Raw genomic sequence first — 18,711 nt, 5'->3', positions numbered from 1 at the left:
CTCTCTAGAACAGATCTGCAGAGCGGCTACATGGTCTTCTCCGCACACTTTCTTCAAGCATTATAAGCTGGATGTGGCCTCTTCTCAGGACCTTGGGTTTGGCCGAAAGGTGCTGCAGGCCGAGGTCCCTTCCTAAGTCTACATTTATCTGGTATGGCTCATGTGGTGCTGTCATGAGGGACAAAAATCAGAATTATTACTTACGGATAATTCAGTTTTCATGAGTCCATCACAACAGCACCTATTTATTCCCACCCTTATTTTATATATGTATTTGTATATGTATATTTAATAACTGCTCTCAGTCATTTATAAACACCAAGGGGGTATGGAGGGAGGGGCCTTTTGACCTCTCTTGTGCTTTCTGTTCCTATGCAGATAGGGGACAATCTCATTTGGTGCTGTCGTGATGGGCTCCTGAAAACTGAATTATCGGTAAGTAATAATTCTGACTTTTGCGCGGCATTTCTCCTTTAATATTTTACTCTTCCACTACCAGAACCCCCCACCACCATCACTTCCAGACACTCCTACCAACATTGTGACTATTTTCTGAAAAGAAGGCTTCTTCAGTCTATAGGGAATTGACATCTGTGACTGCTTCTGTAAGACTATAGCCTTGTGACATAACTACACATGAACTAGCAGTCTATGAGGATGACTGAGAACAGCAGTGATTGTTTATAATAAAGTCAAATGACCTATAGAGTGCTGCTCCTCTGAAGGGTTACGCTGACTTGGAGTACACCTTAAAGGGGTACTCCCCTACCCCAACGTTCGGGAAATTTTTTTCCGAACACTGGGTGCGGGCTGCGGGGGTCGTGAATTCATGGCCATACCCCTTAAGACATCATGGCACCACCCCTCAATGTAAGTCTATGGGAGGGGGCGTGGCGTGATGTCACGTCCCCTGCAGCCCTAACCCAGTGTTCGAATCAAAATGTTCCAAACGCTGGGACAGTGGAGTACCCCTTTAATCCAGAATTCAGTACAGCGGCAGATTCCAGTGAAGATGGTTTGCTAGGCTTGAGGAAGTCTACTATACGCACTGCTGCTCTTCACTATGAGACTAAGGCAGGTTCCACTAGCCTAATAACAATCCATTTTTGCATCCACATTAAGGCCGCAAGCCCTAACCTGACTGGTGGTCTAATGATCCACACAGACAGCTGTCACTTCGGGTCATCAGAAATGTGGTTGGGCCAGAACTTGCAGCAGTGAAACGGACACAAACATTTATCTGTATTATGCTCGTGTGAAACCCCCCTAATGGAGATAGTAGAGTGCTGTACTATCTTGGTCAGTCCCATAGACGTTGAATAAAGTGGCAGTGCACATATTCGACTGTTGCTCCATTTAACCAGACAGAGACTGAATCCCCATTCTTGTGATAGGTTTGGGTCCTACCAGCTAGACAGCCAATGATTAGGTAACCTGTTTATAGAGCTACTCCGGTGAAAAACTATATATTTTTTTAAATCAACTGGTGCCAGAGAGTTATACAGATTTTTAAATTACTCCTATTTAAAAATCTTAATCCTTCCAGTACTTAATTTCCTCTGTAGTATACAGCAGTTAATAAGTACTGGAAGGATTAAGATTTTTTTTATAGAAGTAATTTACAAATCTGTTAAACTTTTTGGAACCAGTTGATTTGCAAAAAGAAAAAAAAAAAAAAAAAACGTTTTCCACCGTAGTACCCCTTTAGGGGAACACTAGCATAGAGCTGTACAGGCTCCATCACATTGTGTGTACAGAGATATAGTAACATATGATAATCTATCCTATATCCCAAAACTGATTCAATGCAGTAGGCCACCATTATTTTTATAGGAGACATACAGAGGTAATGTAGAGGCTCATGTACTTCTATAGCAGATGTATTGCAGGAGCCTAAACAGAAAAACAGAAGCCTAATTCAGCCTTGCACGAGTCCTAATGATAACTATAGGTGGCCCTGGGGCTAGATGAAATCTTCTGCACTTGTTGGTACACTGGTACAATGTATTCTGTGTATGTGATGCAATGTGCCTGCAACCTTACAGGAAAAAAAAAATAACACACTACGGGCAGCAGCTTCATTTATGTCAATAGAAATAGCACAATATATTTCCACTGAGGTCTCCGGAGAGGGGAAAAAAAAACAAAAAAACAAAAAAACGAGCAAACAATGTTTTCTACTTTTATTAATTAAAGGGGTATTCCAGGAAAAAAAAATTATATCAACTGGCTCCAGAAAGTTAAACAGATTTGTAAATTACTTCTATTAAAAAATCTTAATCCTTTCAATAATTATGAGCTGCTGAAATTGAGTTGTTCTTTTCTGTCTGGCAACAGTGCTCTCTGCTGACATCTCTGCTTGTCTCGGGAACTGCACAGAGTAGAAGAGGTTTGCTATGGGGATTTTTTTCTAAACTGGGCGGTTCCCGAGACACGTGTCATCAGAGAGCACTTAGACAGAAAACAACAACTCAACTTCAGCAGCTCATAAGTACTGAAAGGATTAAGATTTTTTAATAGAAGTAATTTACAAATCTGTTTAACTTTCTGAAGCCAGTTGATATATAAAAAAAAAAGTTTTTTCCTGGATAACCCCTTTAAGGCAATTTGCCAAAATGGGGCACAGGAGAAGTAGCCTGGTCACACACATTACAGCAGTGTTTCCCAACCAGGGTGCCTCCAGCTGTTGCAAAACTACAACTCCCGGACAGCTCCTTCACCCACACTTAACCCAAAAACCCAGTACACTATAGTGTGGCTAAACCGGGTTACAATGAGGTATGACTTACCTGAATCTGTTTTCCGAAACAGACCTGTTATTAGCCAGCAATTGCTAATATACGAATCACTGGTTTTGCACAATGGTAACGGGACCTGGCATACCAGTGACTAACATATTGGCAATGCCGATCAATAACGGAGCTCTCTCTGGACCACAGACCCTCATTGTAATCCTGCTCCTCCGCACCATAACTATATATGTATTGGTATAGTGCGGGTGAACCAGCTGTCCGTTTCCCTCTAAAGAAAAACCCCATCAATATTGTCTTCCAGTTTAATGATTTCGTTATTTACAATTTCATTTTATACGAGAACAACCAGTAAGATTTCTGTTTCTTTTTCAGAAATTGTGCATGTTTTTCAGTTGCCAAATATCTCCATCTTCTGCAGTAAATGCTCGAGGCCTGCTGGTGGCACTGTTGCAATGCTTGAAGTGGTTTTGCCTGTCATGAAACCTCTTCATAACCCTGTTAACAGCGGTGGGTCATTAAAGGTTACTTAAAGGGGTTTACCACTTCTGTTTTCTATCTATCTATCTACCTATCTATCTATGAGAATTTTTGACACAAAGAAAAAGAGCAATAGCTACTGAAAAAATAATCACTTTATTTAGATCATGTTTAAAATACAGTGGTTACAATATTAATTGGTTCCAGGACGACCATTGTATGTTGAAACCATTGTATGTTGAGACCAGAACTCTATGGAAACCTGAATAGATAAAAACTCCAGGATGTAGACAGGATACACGAGCGCCCGTGTATCCTGTCTACATCCTGGACTTTTTATCTATTTATCGTTACATTTGACGAGACGAGGAGTGGCTGCCTGACACCTTATTCATATTCTACACCTTGATCCATTGTTGCACTTGGTGGAGTGTAACCCTTTGGGGTAAGAGCAATATCCACCTTTACTAAATTCTGTGTGCAACAACGGTACCACACGATGGGGCGCGGTCTGTCTTTTGTTTTATTTCTATGGAAACCTGGTAATTGGTTCTGAAGCCACCAAAATGTCATCCAAAAATAGGAAAAAGTGAGGATTAAAGAAAACTTAGTAGATAACTAATACAGATAAAGCAAATCCTTACATATAAAAGTAGGAAAGATCTGCTGGAAGCTGGAAATCACTGTCTATGTAGAGGACAGGAGCTTCTTCAGGGTCCTGTACAGTACACACTGTGTCCTAAAAAAGTAAAATGGAGCCGTCCTCACCTGGTGCCCAAAGGAGCAGCTAACCGTGGCACAGGTAAAGTGTAGTACAGAACATGTAGTACCACCTTGTACTGTAGGGGGCACTACCAGACAGCCAGTCATTGCATACACTTCAGTAATACAGGTGTTTTACCAGTAAAATGCCCAATGTAATTGGTCAGATCTTCCAGTCATTGACATGTTTCACAGATCTGGACTGTCTGTAGCATTGTATGTCGAGTCTGGTTTCAAGTTACAATGGTCGAGAAAAGACCACTGTGTTTTGAACTATTGTATGTTGAGGCCATTGTAAGTTGAGGGATCACTGTACAGGGAAAATGAAAATTCTAAAAACATGCAAGGAGCAGCGTAGCCAAACACCCTTAAATCACAAAGTATGTATTAGTAAACATATTGAAAAAGTGCATGGGGGAGATAAAGGGTCAGTATACAACTGATAACTGTATAACTGCAATAAGGTGCACTGAGGGTCTAGGACAACAGTCCTGATCCTGACCCAGTGGTACGAGACTCTGTATTATTGTAAATGTGCATACAGTTATAACATCACAAAATCATAAGTACCATACACTCACCCATGTAGTGCGCTGACACCGCCTGCCCCAACGTACGTTTCGTCTGGCTTGACTTTATTAAGGGATGTGCAGTAACTGCTACCATCTCCGCTATTTAAGCAATGCTGTAAGTGGCACCAATTAGAACTGAACCTGTGTCTATCGGCGCATGCGCTGGGTCCCGGACAGTCCCCCACTGTGTCACAGCAACTGCGCGCAGGTCCCGAAAGACGTCATTTACAGTCCTGCGCACAGAGCCACAAGACGCCCAGAGGATGGGAAGCACTGCCCGGAATTTCCGGCGCATGCGCAATGCACAGGTGTAGTATTACAATTGCAAGATACCTTTGCTGCCATCTAGTGCCTTAAAGTGCTCAGTGCAACATATCAGTGTAAATATGCATATACATATACCGTATTTATCGGCGTATAACACGCACTTTTTAGGCTAAAAATTTTAGCCTAAAGTCTATGTGCGTGTTATACGCCGATACACCCCCAGGAAAGGCAGGGGGAGAGAGGCAGTCGCTGCCCACTTCTCTCCCCCTGCCTTTCCTGGGGTCTAGAGCCCTGCTGCCGGCCCTTCTCTCCCCCTGGCTATCGGCGCCGCTGCCCGTTCTGTCCCCCTGACTATCGGTACCGGCGCCCCATTGCCGGCGCCGATAGCCAGGGGGAGAGACGGGGCAGCGGCACCCATTGCCCCGTTGCCTCCCCCCATCCCCGGTGGCATAATTACCTGTTGCCGGGGTCGGGTCCGCACTGCTTCAGGCCTCCGGCGTGCGCCCCTTCGTCGTTGCTATGCGTTGCACGGCGCGGCGCATAAAAATGGTGTAACGCTCAATTGTTTGTTTAAGCCTGCAGGTTCCATTGTGCCCAAAGTCACTATCCACCTGCTTTCTATCTGGGCCAATATCTTTTTGAGATTACCGCCTCTAATCCCCATATTCAGTTTTTCTATTCCTCTAATCTTTAGCTGCCTAGGATCACATTGGTGGAACAATTTAAAGTGCTCAGGTAGTGTCTTTAGAGTTGTAATGTCCTCAACTTCTCTAGCCGCCAGTATGTCCTGTTCGTACTCTCTGCACAAATAACGCGTCCTCTATATACCTGATCCAGTACTGCCCATGGTTGGCCGCTGGCGCCCCTTCTTACGCAAGGTGGCCGACCATGTGCAGTACCAGATCAGGTATATAGATGACGCATTATTATTTTGACAGGGGTCGTTGTCTTAACTGGAAACATTTATGGAGAGTCTTAACGACAATAACATCAATGTCAAATTAACATATAAACAATCACTGGACTTTTGGGATATACAACTTAAAAAAAGGAACTGATGGCTTTCTCTCAACAGATGTTTACAGGAAGGCAACGGCCATCAATTCCCTCTTGTATGCAAGTTGAGCACATACAGATTCTACTATAAAAGCAGTACCGATTGGCCAATTTCTACGTATATGGAGAATTTGCTCCACTGAGGAAGATTTTCAAAAGCAAAGTCAACTTTTGACGGAATTTTTTTACAACGTGGATACTGATAAGCATACTTGACACTGTGTTTACTGAGAGCACGTCAAACTCGAAGGGAGGGCCTATTAAAAAGGTACTAAAAAAAAAAGAAAAAACCCAGAATTTCTAAGATTCATTTCAACATTTAACTGCGAGTGGGAAACTATGCGATCCTGTTTGCAAAGGAATTGGGGTATTTTGCAAACTGACTCACAGCTCGCAGCGGTTATACCACAAAAAGTACAGATGACAGCTAAAAGAAACAAGAATATAAGGGACACCCTCGTTAGGAGCCACTATGTGGTGAAAGTGACAAATCCCTTCGGTTCTAAAGGCCCCAGAGTGGGTAGTTTCCCCTGTGGTGACTGTCGGACTTGTTGCAATATAGAGAGAGACACAGAATTTTTATCGGCTGATGGACAGCGCAGCTTCTCTATCCGCCAGTATGTCTCGTGCAGTAGCTCCTATGTGATTTATTATGCTACATGTACCTGTCAAAAGAACTACATAGGACCAACTTCTAGAGAATTATGTATTAGAACAAGAGAGCACGAACAGGACATACTGGCGGCTAGAGAAGTTGAGGACATTACAACTCAGAAGACACTACCTGAGCACTTTAAATTGTTCCACCAATGTGATCCTAGGCAGCTAAAGATTAGAGGAATAGAAAAACTGAATATGGGGATTAGAGGCAGTAATCTCAAAAAGATATTGGCCCAGAAAGAAAGCAGGTGGATAGTGACTTTGGGCACAATGGAACCTGCAGGCTTAAAGGGTACCTCTCATCAAAAAAACTTTTGATATATTATAGATTAATGTATGCAGAATAACTTCACAATTGCATGTTATTAAAAAATATGCTTCTTTCTATTTAATTTTCCACTTTGAAGAAATGACCACTAGGGGTCTCCCTACCAGTCCTGGCAGCAAGCATTTCAGACTCGTGCTGGAGTCCTAAACACTACGAGCTGCCAGTCTGCTTTGTTCACAAAGGAGAACACTCAGAGCTGCCAGCCTGCTTTGTTCACAGCCTGTTTGGCTGTGAACAAAGCAGGCTGGCAGCTCTGAGTGTTTAGGACTCCAGCATGAGTCAGAAATGCTTGCTGACCGGACTGATCGGGAAAAATACAATAGAAAGAAGCATATTTTTCATTAACATGCTATTGGAAAATTATTCAACATTCATTAATCTAAAATATATCAAAAGTTTATTTGATGAGAGGTACCCTTTAAACAAACAATTGAGTGTTACACCATTTTTATGATTTTTTGGCATTATGCCCTCATGATAGGTTTTTAATGCTATCCTTTTTCTCCTATATTTTAGTTTTGTGACACTTATGTGTCTTTGACGTATATTTGACTTTCGTATTATGTGATGCTGATGAAGAACATCAATAAGAAGAATCAGTCAACCAGAATATTATGTGTTGTTATGAACAGCTTTCTCTTTGCCCCCTTTTATTTTTAATTATTTATTTATATTTTTTTATTATCACACTGATTGTGTATATATTGTGTGCATTGTTAGAAAATTATTTTTGATTCTTATCTCTTGTAATAGTGGTGGGTTAGTGGTCAGATTTATATATATATGAAAATAATTGTAAAGTATTGATATTTTTTCACTCAACACTGGATTTTTTTCGTAATTTTCTCCGGATATTACTCACTTACACTATTGTATTATGAGGTTTTATGGCATATAATTTTGTGCATCTGCACAAATATCACTTCATTAATATTTAATATCACTTCATTTCTGATATTATCTGTTACACTTATGTTATTAATTGTCATTTAATAGTGTTTTTATGGCAGTAATTTTACTTCACTATTTATTTATACATAGGGAGCAATGGTATAGAATAGGGTATTAATATTATTTATATTATTCTGGCACTACCTTTCCATAATAATTTTTTGGCTTGCTATAATGGTTTAATAATAGATGTGGAATCCTAATTGGTGATATATTATCTATGAGGCTGTAATATGATATATCAGTGTACATATGCATTATACTTGATGAATAAGTTGCACTGAGCACTTTTAGGCAATAGATGGCAGCAAAGGGAATACTTGTAATAGTATACAGCACCTGTGCAGTGCGCATGCGCCGGGAAGTCCGGGCAGTGCTTCCCATCCTCTGGGCGTCTTGTGGTTCTGTGTGCAGTACCGGAAATGACGTATTTCGGGACCTGCGCACAGTTGCTGTGACGCGGCCGGGGATGGGGCAGGGGAATGTTCCAAGACCCAGCGCATGCGCCGATAGACACAGGTTCAGTTCTGATTGGCGCCTAACACCACTTACAGCATTGCATAAATAGCAGAGATAGTAGCAGTTACTGCATGTCCCTTAATAAAGTCAAGCCAGACGAAACGTACGTTGGGGCAGGCAGTGATATGGTACTTATGATTTTGTGATGTTATAACTGTATGCACATTTACAATAATACAGAGTCTCGTACCACTGGGTCAGGATCAGGACTGTTGTCCCAGACCCTCAGTGCACCTTATTGCAGTTAGACAGTTGTATACTGACCCTTTATCTCCCCCATGCACTTTTTTGATATGGTTAGTAATACATACTTTGTGATTTAAGGGTGTTTAGCTACGCTGCTCCTTGCATGTTTTTAGAATTTTCAATTTCCCTGTATTTTAAACATGATCTAAATAAAGTGATTAAGTAGCTATTGCTTTTTCTTTGTGTCAAATAGTTCAGCTGGAGCTATAATGTATATTAGGATAGAGAGACCCTTGGCACCATGATTACAGTGTGATTGATTTAGTGACTATGGGGACTATATTTTGTGGTGTTCTGTGTCTAATACTAACTATGAGAATGCCTCCCCAAAATAACCCCTTTTTTAATGCTGCCAACCCAATGATCAGCTAAATACTATAACCTAACCCAGTGTTTTCCAATCAGCGTGCTCCAGCTGTTGCAAATCGACAACTCTTAGCATGCCCAAAGGCTGTTGGGGCATGCTGGGAGTTGTAGTTTTGCTACAGCTTGAAGCACACTGGTTGGGAAACACTGATCTAACCTCTAAAACCCAGGAAGTTGTGACCACTAATCTATAGAATATAGAGGCGACTATAGATCATCAAGTTAGGTAAGGTCTAACCTCGGTAGTCACTCTAATAGCCGGTTCACACTACGATTCAGCCATACGGGTGCGGGATCCGGTTGGGAGCAAAAGGTGGGCCCTCACGTATGCCAGCTGGACCCGGCCTGTATGTACTGCATTGCAATGAGCCGACCAGAGTATAAACAGGACCTAAAAACCGTGGTATACCGTGGTCAGAAAACCGTATCCGGGGCATAAATAAGCCGACCGGAGTCAGCGTTTGACTCCAGTTGGCTCACTGAAATGAATGGGGTTTGGGACGGATTCGGTTGGTATACGGGAGCGTATACGCTCCCCCCAACTGGATCCGGCACCCGTACACTACAAACGTAGTGTGAACCCAGCCTAATAAAGGCAGTCTCAAGCGAAGAGCAATCTATATGACAGCTCCATACCCCCCAATGTGTATATGGAAAGTAGTTTTGTAAGACAACACCTAAACCTGTTCACACGGTCAAAAATGTGTGAAATGTCCGCCTGGAAAATACTGGCGGACATTCAGCAAATTTGCTTGATTCGGCAGCACTAGGATCATTTGGACATCTGTCTTCTTCATAGATGCCAATGAATTTCTGAGCAGAATCTGCAGAAACATTGAACCGGGTTTATGTTTTTGCATAAACTGGGTGCACAGTACAGCAGAATCCCATGAAATCAATAGGCGGACTCTGCTTAAGGGGAATTTCCGAGCTGAATATTTCCTCTGAATTCCACTCAGAAATTCCACCGTGTGAACATAGCCTTAAGGGCCCGTCCACACTGCCGACTCTCTACCCATATATATTCCAGGTGGAGATTCTGTTTGCAGTGGACGCCAATGAAATCATCAGTGGTAGTACCGAGCGGTCATGCGCTGTCTTCAAAGACCGCAATGCAGTCTGTCAGAATTCTGTTAAAAGAATAAACACCTTCATACTTTTGGCAGGTCCTGAATCTTGAATTTCTGCTGTAAAATTTTCCACTGTGGGAAGTCTACAGTGTGAACGCTGCAGCAGAATCCTATTGAAAACCATGGGGCTCTGCTGCCAATAGAATTCTGCAACTGAGATTCAGCAGTATTGATGGCCCGAAGGGTTATATCCTTATTTAGCAGAATTTAAACATGGCTGCTGGCGCCACACCGATCCATAGGTATCTTCTGGTTTAGTTCCATTCAAGTAAATAGAGCTGCAGCGCAGTACCAGATATGACCAGTTCACAAATGTGGCGCCATTTCGTGGAGAAAGCAGCCATATTTAGCTAATCTGGTGCAGATAATAGTTTATAGTATTACGGAATACTTATGCAAAGTTAGTATTTAACAGTTCTATCTACAATGCCCCCAACTAGGCTGGTACACAGACACTTACCTTGGTCAGGGGGGGTTATAGTGATCATCTGCGCTGTAAATTCTTCATCAAAATACCTAGTATCTGTCTCTGATGTAACCTGTGGCTTAAAAGGTGGAACGAGCTGAAAAGAAAAAACACAAAGTGTGAGTGAGCAGGGTAATGGACCAGAGGTCTCTGAACTACGAATTGTCCCAATATGGCAGAGTTTTCTAAACAGTGTGCCTCCAGCTGTTGCAAAACAACAACTTCCAACATGCCTGGACAGCAAAAGACCTGTCCAGGCATCTAGGAGTTGTAGTTTTGCAACAGCTGGGGGCACACTGTTTAGAAGACACTGCAATATGGAGCAATCAGTATCCGAAAACAATAATAAGATGTAGTCCCCCCTACAGGAAATAATGGCGCCCTTTGCGACTGCTTACAAAACAATTTATTTAATTTACATTTTTTTTTCATTTGCATGTTCTAATTTTGGATATTTTCTGTGTTCTTGGTTTTCAACAGGAAGTACTTCTAGGAACACGTCTAAGAAGAGTGACCTCAACCAAGCAGTCACACATGTGGATCTTTATATGGTTGCCATGAATGTGGTTTAGAACAAATACGCTACCAAACACGCAAAGGCAGATGTGTCACGACAAATATCGGAATAAAAACATCTGCCCATTCTAGAATCTTAAAGCCCTAAAATGATGACATATTGAGCACCTCAGAATACCATAGCTCCCTTCCCTCCAAAAGATCAGGTTCCTATTACTAGTACCTTTGACTAGGCTTAACCCAATGAGGTCTCACACTTTGGTATATATCATTTGGAGACCAGGTAATACTATGAATGTGGGTACATTAATTAGTGTAGCTGAATTTCCAAGCGCAGAATTGTGAAATGGAAATTCATATTGTGAACATTACCATTTGTGTGAATGGGTCTTCTGCGGACCCGTTCACACCGTGGAAATTTCAACAGTGGAGAATTCCTCCGCTGAAATGTATCCGCGCAAAGAATGAACCGGTTCATTCTTTGTGTGGAATTCCACCAGCACTGCATTGCTCATTGCTGTCAATGGGGACTGTACAGCGCTGCGCAGTCCTACCACCGAAGGACTTCAGTGGCAGCCGCCAGATGACATCTGCTCTATGCACTTGCTGGAGATGCCCCAGGTATACATGACCTCTGCTCCTCTGAAACAGAACTTTAAAGGGTTACTCTGGTGGAAAACTTTTTTTTTTTTTTTTTTTATCAACTGCTGACATCATGACCACAGAGCTTTCTGCTGACATGACCACAGTGCTCTCTGCTGACATCTCTGTCCATTTTAGGAACTGTCCAGAGCAGGATATGTTTGCTATGGGGATTTTCTTCTACTCTGGACAGTTCCTAAAATGGACAGAGATGTCAGCAGAGAGCACTGTGGTCATGATGTCAGCAGAGAGCTCTGTGCTCCAAAAAGAAAATGATCCTTCCAGTACTTATTAGCTGCTGAATACTACAGAGGAAATTATTTTCTTTTTGGAACACAGAGCTCTCTGCTGACATCTCTGTCCATTTTAGGAACTGTCCAGAGTAGAAGAAAATCCCCATAGCAAACATATGCTGCTCTGGACAGTTCCTAAAATGGACAGATATGTCAGCAGAGAGCTGTGTGTTCCAAAAAGAAAATAATTTCCTCTGTAGTATTCAGCAGCTAATAAGTAATGGAAGGATTAAGATTTTTTTTTTTAATAGCAGTCATTTACAAATCTGTTTAACTTTCTGGCACCAGGTGATTTAAAAAAATAAAAAGGTCTCCACCGGAGTACCCCTTTAATTCTATGTAAAAAGTTTTATTTAAGTTTTGTATAAACATCAGAATACACAACATGGGCAGTAAGTTGATAAGCAAAATACAGTCGAAATGCAAGAACAGAAAAAGAGTTAGCAATTGGTAGGAAGTCAGAGTTCTTGAACAACCTTCCTTAAAATAACAGGACTAGAGATGAGCGAATTTACAGTAAATTCGATTCGTCATGAAATTCTCGGCTCGGCAGTTTATGACTCTTCCTGCATAAATTAGTTCAGCTTTCAGGTGCTCCCGTGGGCTGGAAAAGGTGGATGCAGTCCTAGTAGACTCTTTCCTAGGACTGTATCCACCTTTGCCAGACCACCGGAGCACCTGAAAGCTGAATTAATTTATGCAGGAAAAGTCATCAACTGCCGAGCCGAGAAGTTCGTGACGAACCGAATTTACTGTAAATTCGCTCATCTCTAAACAGGACCTTAATTATAAAGATTGGGGGAGGTCCCAGCAATCCTACCTTACCCCTGATTTCAGACGGTATCACCTTTCTATGAGGTAGAGCAGTGTTTCCCAACCAGTGTGCCTCCAGCTGTTGCAAAACTACAAATCCCAGCATGCCCGGACAGCCTTTGGCTGTCCGGGCATGCTGGGAGTTGTAGTTTTGCAACAGCTGGAGGTACCCTGGTTGGGAAACACTGAGATAGAGGAACATTCCAGTAGTAACAACTGAGAATTCCATAATAGGGTTTATGAAAATCAGTTATACTAGGGTAAAGATTAGACTTTTAGGGTTAGTTAATATTACTAAATATTGTCATCTTCTACCCGTTCTAATTCTTTTTCTATATTCGGGTGCTGACAGTTTGCATACAATTTATTATTTTTATTATTGTGGCTTGCTCCTACACACCGCTGCATCCCGTGCCCGATATTCAACAGAAACCTTACACGTGACAACGGTGTTGCTGCTAATTATTGAGAAAATAGAACATTACATAAAGTCCTCATCATTTCAAAGGGCATTTATTCAGCACTGAACCACAAACCTGATGTGAACAGCGCAGCACTCTAGAATGTAGTTATTTATAGAAATGACAGCTTGCCACACACTCCAGCGACCCCCTCCTCCCTGTAAGGCCTCTCATTGCTGACTGGCATGACTATAGTTTGCATTGTATCATAAAATTTGGGACATTCTGCACCATCTTGGTTCCTGGAATCCAGTGTGCACAAGCTGTACGGTCTCCACAGATTGTGCCAGGACGCCCCACCCCCTTGCCAAGCATGTGTGTGCCAACACAGCTGCCATTAGCAGCAACAGCTGTGCTATTCTTCACTCTGGAGTGGGGGAGCTGCCTATGGTGAGGGGGGAGTTCGATGCAGATGATGTACAAACTCTTCGGATGCGACAACGAGGATATTTTGAATAAATAGTCTGGAATTTGGGCCTCATACATTATGTTTTTTCCTACTAAACGGGATGTAACTCAGTGAGAGTTCACCACTCCTGGTGTGACAGAGCTTTCAAGGGCCACTAAGCACTCCGCAGGCATTCTGGGTAGGGGAATATGCAAATCAGCTCATTACATCACCTTTTCAGGTGATGTTCCCTGGTATCAGCTTAGCTCCAGTTACGGAATATAAAAAGCTAATCGGGATTAATGCCAAGCCAGAACTCTCTCTCCAGAACTCTCTCTGTGCAGATGGGTACTCTTTCCTTCTGGAGAGTGTGTTCTGGCTTGGCATAAATCCCGATTAGCTTTCTATATTCTGTAACTGGAGCTAAGCTGATACCAGGGAACATCGCCTGAAAAGGTGATGTAATGAGTAGATTTGCATGTTTTTTCCTGCAATTCGTATTACAGAAAGTCTAAAATTTGTATTTTGGGCCTATACTGAGGAAAAGCATACAAGAGAATGAGCACCCTGTGCATGTACCAGTACTCACTTTTTTCTCATATACATCTTGCCATACAATTCCAGCAAAAAATTTATGTTGCATGATTTCCTTAGCGTCATCTGGTCCGCCACCTAACCTGTACACATGAAGAGGAACAAACCATAAATAAGAGTGAACAGGTGTATGTTCGAAACTGAGGGTATTTTCATTATGGACAATTCTATCATTTATAAATGCTTGACAGGCGCAATTCTGGCAGGCAACACAACCAATAGGAGTCGATAGAGAGGGAAAGATAAGCAGAGTCATAGGACGTCCATTCTCCTGACAGGGTACCATTAAAGGGCTATTCCCATCTTTTATATTAACAGGATATGCCTTAAATGCTGAAATTATGCCAATCTAGTCTAAGCCATTAAATTATCCAGTCTTATGTCAATAAAGCTTATTATTACCACAACTTTAATCAATTGAGTCAACCAATGTTCCGATAGATTAGAGAACATATATCAATAGTGTCACTTGTATGATACTACTGAATGATGGCCTCATTACATCAACTCCATCCATGTGTCCTATTAAGGCATATGATCTTAATAAGATCACTAGAGATCACTTATATAAGAGAGCTCCTCACGGCAGATTCAGCCCTGACATGTTTTACACAGTCATCTTTTCATTTGACTAGCCACCATGTAATCCTATTTTTTACCTGCAGGGGGAAAGTATGGCTGCCATTTGGCGAGGATGAAACCCTTGGAAATAATCGAACACCAAAACCTGCCACAATCAGGTGACAGAATCTGTATATTGATCAGTGTAAGCACCATCAACCTAATGTCCAGGGTAAGGAGAGATTTTTATTTTTTGTTGCTTTATCACAGAGAAAGGCCCACACTGATAGATTGTAACAAACCATCAGATGTGTGAACAATGCTAGGTGCTTTTTTTTACCTTGGAAATAGAAAAGTATCCCTTAACTCCACTGTTTTACCCTTACAGCTTAAAAGGGGTACTTTGGCCCTAAGACATCTTACCCCCTATCCAAAGGATAGGGGATAAGATGTCTGATAGCAGGGGCCCCGCCACTGGGGACCCCCGCAATCTCTCATGCAGCACCAACCTGTCTCAGCTGCACAAAGCGATGATCACTCTGTGTCTGAAGTCTAACTACCACGGGGCCAGAGTATTGTGACGTCATGACTCCGCCCCGTGTGATGTCATGCCCCGCCCCCTTAATGCAAGCCTATGGATGGGGTTATCCAATATATAGTGTGTGTACCACTGAGACCCCCTGCCATCTTAAGAACAGTGCCGACTCTTCAATCTTACTGCTACGGACCCCTTCTTCTAAAACATTCTAGTTCTGGTAGTGATTGGTCGCTTAGTCAATTACCCAGTCACTGCCAAGCCGCCAATCCCACCCTCCTGCGATTAGACACTTATTCTCTATCCTGTGGTTAGGAGTAAGTGCTTTAAACCTGGATAACCATTTTACAGGGAACGTGTCATAATTTTTATGTTGCTTGAACCAACAGTCATTGGGTGACCCCCAACGGCTTCTCCGTGCCCCACCAAACCTTGATTGATAGATTTTCCCTATATGGTGGGTGGGAAGAAACCTCCAGGGACCATTCTGTCGACTGTGGTTCATGCAGCATGAAAGTGATGACAGGTCCCTCTAAAGAATTATGCTGTTTCTTCCAAAAATCAGACACTGGAAAGGTGCGATGTCTCGTATCATAGGTGAACTCCAATGCTGCAAAGCCATGCACAAAAGTGGTAATGTTTTAGAGGAGAGTTTTTTTTTGTGCTAAAAAAAAAGCTATTTTACGAAAAAATAAAAATTGTATGCTGTGTGTGAGGACAGCCTAAGGGAGAGAGGAAAGCATATAGGAGACAGACACCATAGGAGTTCACTTTCTTACCTTTGTTTTGGGTCTTTCTTCAGTAATCCCGAGAGCAGTGATTTTGCTTCAGGTAATAAAGTGCGAGGGAATCTAATTTCCTCCATAAGGATGAGTTCAAAGAGTTTCTCGTGGTCTTGGTTGTAAAATGGGAGTCGACCACACATCATTTCGTACATGACTACACCCAAACCCCACCAGTCCACTGCCCGGCCATAGTCATTATCTTCTAGTACCTGTTGAAGAAGCAAGTACCGTAATATGTCATTACATGACCCATGTGCTCAGTTTCCCTGCAGGGCGTCAGGAGCAGTTATGTATCACAATATTAAGACCGACAAATACGTAGAGATTTCCTAACAATCACACCTATCATCCTATTGGAAGATGTATTAAAACTAAAGCTAAGGAACCTGATACAAATCTGGTTTTCAAAGGCCGTTTTGCAAGTTAAAGCAGCACTCTGACTGATAAGGTGACCTTCTTATGATAATTCTTCCTCACTGTCAACTTAAGTCCTCCCACCCTTTCTGTCCCCCAACACTTCATTTTCAGTTGGGTCACCAGACACGATGAGAGTCTTATGGAGTATGTCACTAGGCTGACCCTTTAATTTTAGAAGCTCTTATAAAAAGAGAAGCTATGTCTGAACCCATTAACCCCCGCTTCCCACTACCATATTAGTTATGCAACCATGCAAACACTTCATAGCTCCAGCTGGTCGTTCTCATTCAGAGAATAGAGTTTACATCGTTGGACAGCAATTACTATAGTTACACGGACATTTCCTTTTTGATGCTGTATGTTCATCTTAAAGGGGTTTTCCCAACGCTAAGGCCCCAAAATGTAAGAATGATAAACTTTCAACTATATAGTTACTATACAGATTCCTACTCCTTAAAGCACACGTACTACTGGGGAGATTTATCAAAACCTGTCCAGAGGAAAAGTTGCTGAGTTGTCCATAGCAACCAATCAGATAGCTTCTTCAAAAAAAAATGGCCTGTGAAAAATGAAAGAAATAATCTGATTGGTTGCTTTGGGAAACTCAAACGTTTCCTCTGGACAGGTTTTGCTAAATCTCCCCATTATATGTTGTGCCGTTCCATAGTCATGTGATTATGGGGGCTAATGACCACATGACATGGTGACCTGTAGCCCACCGTCATGCTAACTGTGTGCTAAGGTCATATAAAAGGGACTACAATATTGCATTCATATAAGTATTCAGTACTTTGAAGCACCTTTTATTTTTGTTTTTATTAATATCTCCGTATTTTGCTCCATATTGGTTTAGTATAGTAGATTTTTTTTTTCCAACCCTTCCACAGATCTGTGCCTCCCCACAATCCTGTGATATACATTGTCAGCTGTAGGACCTTATATAGACAGGACTGTGTCTTTCCAAATCATCCAACTAAACGAATATACCTACCACAGGTGACGCCAATCAAGGTGTAAAACATCTCAAAGAAGAGAAATTGGAGGAGCCGGAGGTAAATTTTAAGTGTCATTGCAAAGGGTCTGAAGACTTATGCACATGCAAAGTTTTACTATTTAATTTTAAATAAGTTATTATGGGGGGGGGGGGTACCGAGTGTTTTTTTTTTTATTTTTTTAGCACTAGGCCTCAACATAACAAAATGTGAAAAAAGTGAGAGGGTTTGAAGACTTTGAGTACACTGTATATACCCTATTAGAGAACATAGGTGGTCCCCTTTCTTGTTATGCTGGACAGGAGTTATCCACATTTAAACAAAAAAAAGTGCAGCATGCCATACACATATAGGGGGAGAATTATCAAAAGCTGTGTAAAGGAAGAGTGGTGCCCAGAGCAACCATCAGATTGCATATTTTATATTTCAGAGGCTTTTTAAAAATGTAAGAAGTGATTTGATTGGTTGCTATAGGCAGCTGCACCACTCTTCCTCTACACAGGTTTTGATACGGTAAATCTCCCACATTAGTACACAAAATACAATTTATAGAAATTTATAGTCCACCCACAGACATTACCAAATGGCCAAAAATAACCTGAAATGACCACCCTCCACCAAAGCTTTGCTCTTTTGCTACTGTACTGCCACCCCAGATTCCTCCAAGCTGCTGCTAGTTAAAGGGGTACTCCGACCCTAGACATCTTATCCCCTATCCAAAGGCCCGGCACCCGAGTAATTGGCATACACGGAGCAAACCCCACTTTGTGCCGGATAACAAGCAGCCACAGCCATTACGCCCCCTTTATCTCCCATAGACATTAATGGAGGGGGCATGACGACCACAGCCGCCCAAAGCCTAGCACAGCCGGGCCGGATATAGCAGGGGGTCCCAGCGGTTAGAACCCCCACGATCAGACATCTGATGTCTAAGGGTGGTGGATAGCCAGGGTTGTAGGGGGGGGGGGGGGGTGAAAAAATCAGAATTCCATACACACTGCCTTCCCCTAGACCTCCCTGTAAAATCCTACAGACAAACAAATGTGGTCTGAAGTAGTGTTGAGCGGCATAGGCCATATTCGAATTCGCGAATATTCGCGAATATATGGACGAATATTCGTCATATATTCGCGAATATTCGCATATTCGTTATATCCTCGT

General features: G+C 42.1%; 1 protein-coding gene across 2 annotated transcripts in view; it reads right to left on the bottom strand.

Annotated features, from left to right (window-relative positions):
* AKT1 (AKT serine/threonine kinase 1) overlaps positions 1-18,711 on the bottom strand; it is a 148,808-nt gene that overhangs the window by 10,369 nt on the left and 119,728 nt on the right. For both annotated transcript variants that reach the window (XM_056547349.1, XM_056547350.1), the window contains exons 11-13: positions 16,136-16,350; positions 14,256-14,343; positions 10,548-10,650 (exon numbers count right to left, since the gene is read on the bottom strand). In XM_056547349.1, coding sequence (XP_056403324.1) covers positions 10,548-10,650; positions 14,256-14,343; positions 16,136-16,350 — 406 coding nt within the window. The remainder of the gene's footprint in view (positions 1-10,547; positions 10,651-14,255; positions 14,344-16,135; positions 16,351-18,711) is intronic.

Source organism: Hyla sarda, chromosome 11, assembly GCF_029499605.1.
Source record: "Hyla sarda isolate aHylSar1 chromosome 11, aHylSar1.hap1, whole genome shotgun sequence".
In the NCBI taxonomy this organism is placed as follows: Eukaryota; Metazoa; Chordata; class Amphibia; order Anura; family Hylidae; genus Hyla; species Hyla sarda.
Note: the sequence above shows the minus strand (reverse complement) of the source record. Positions and strands in the feature narration are given on the sequence as shown.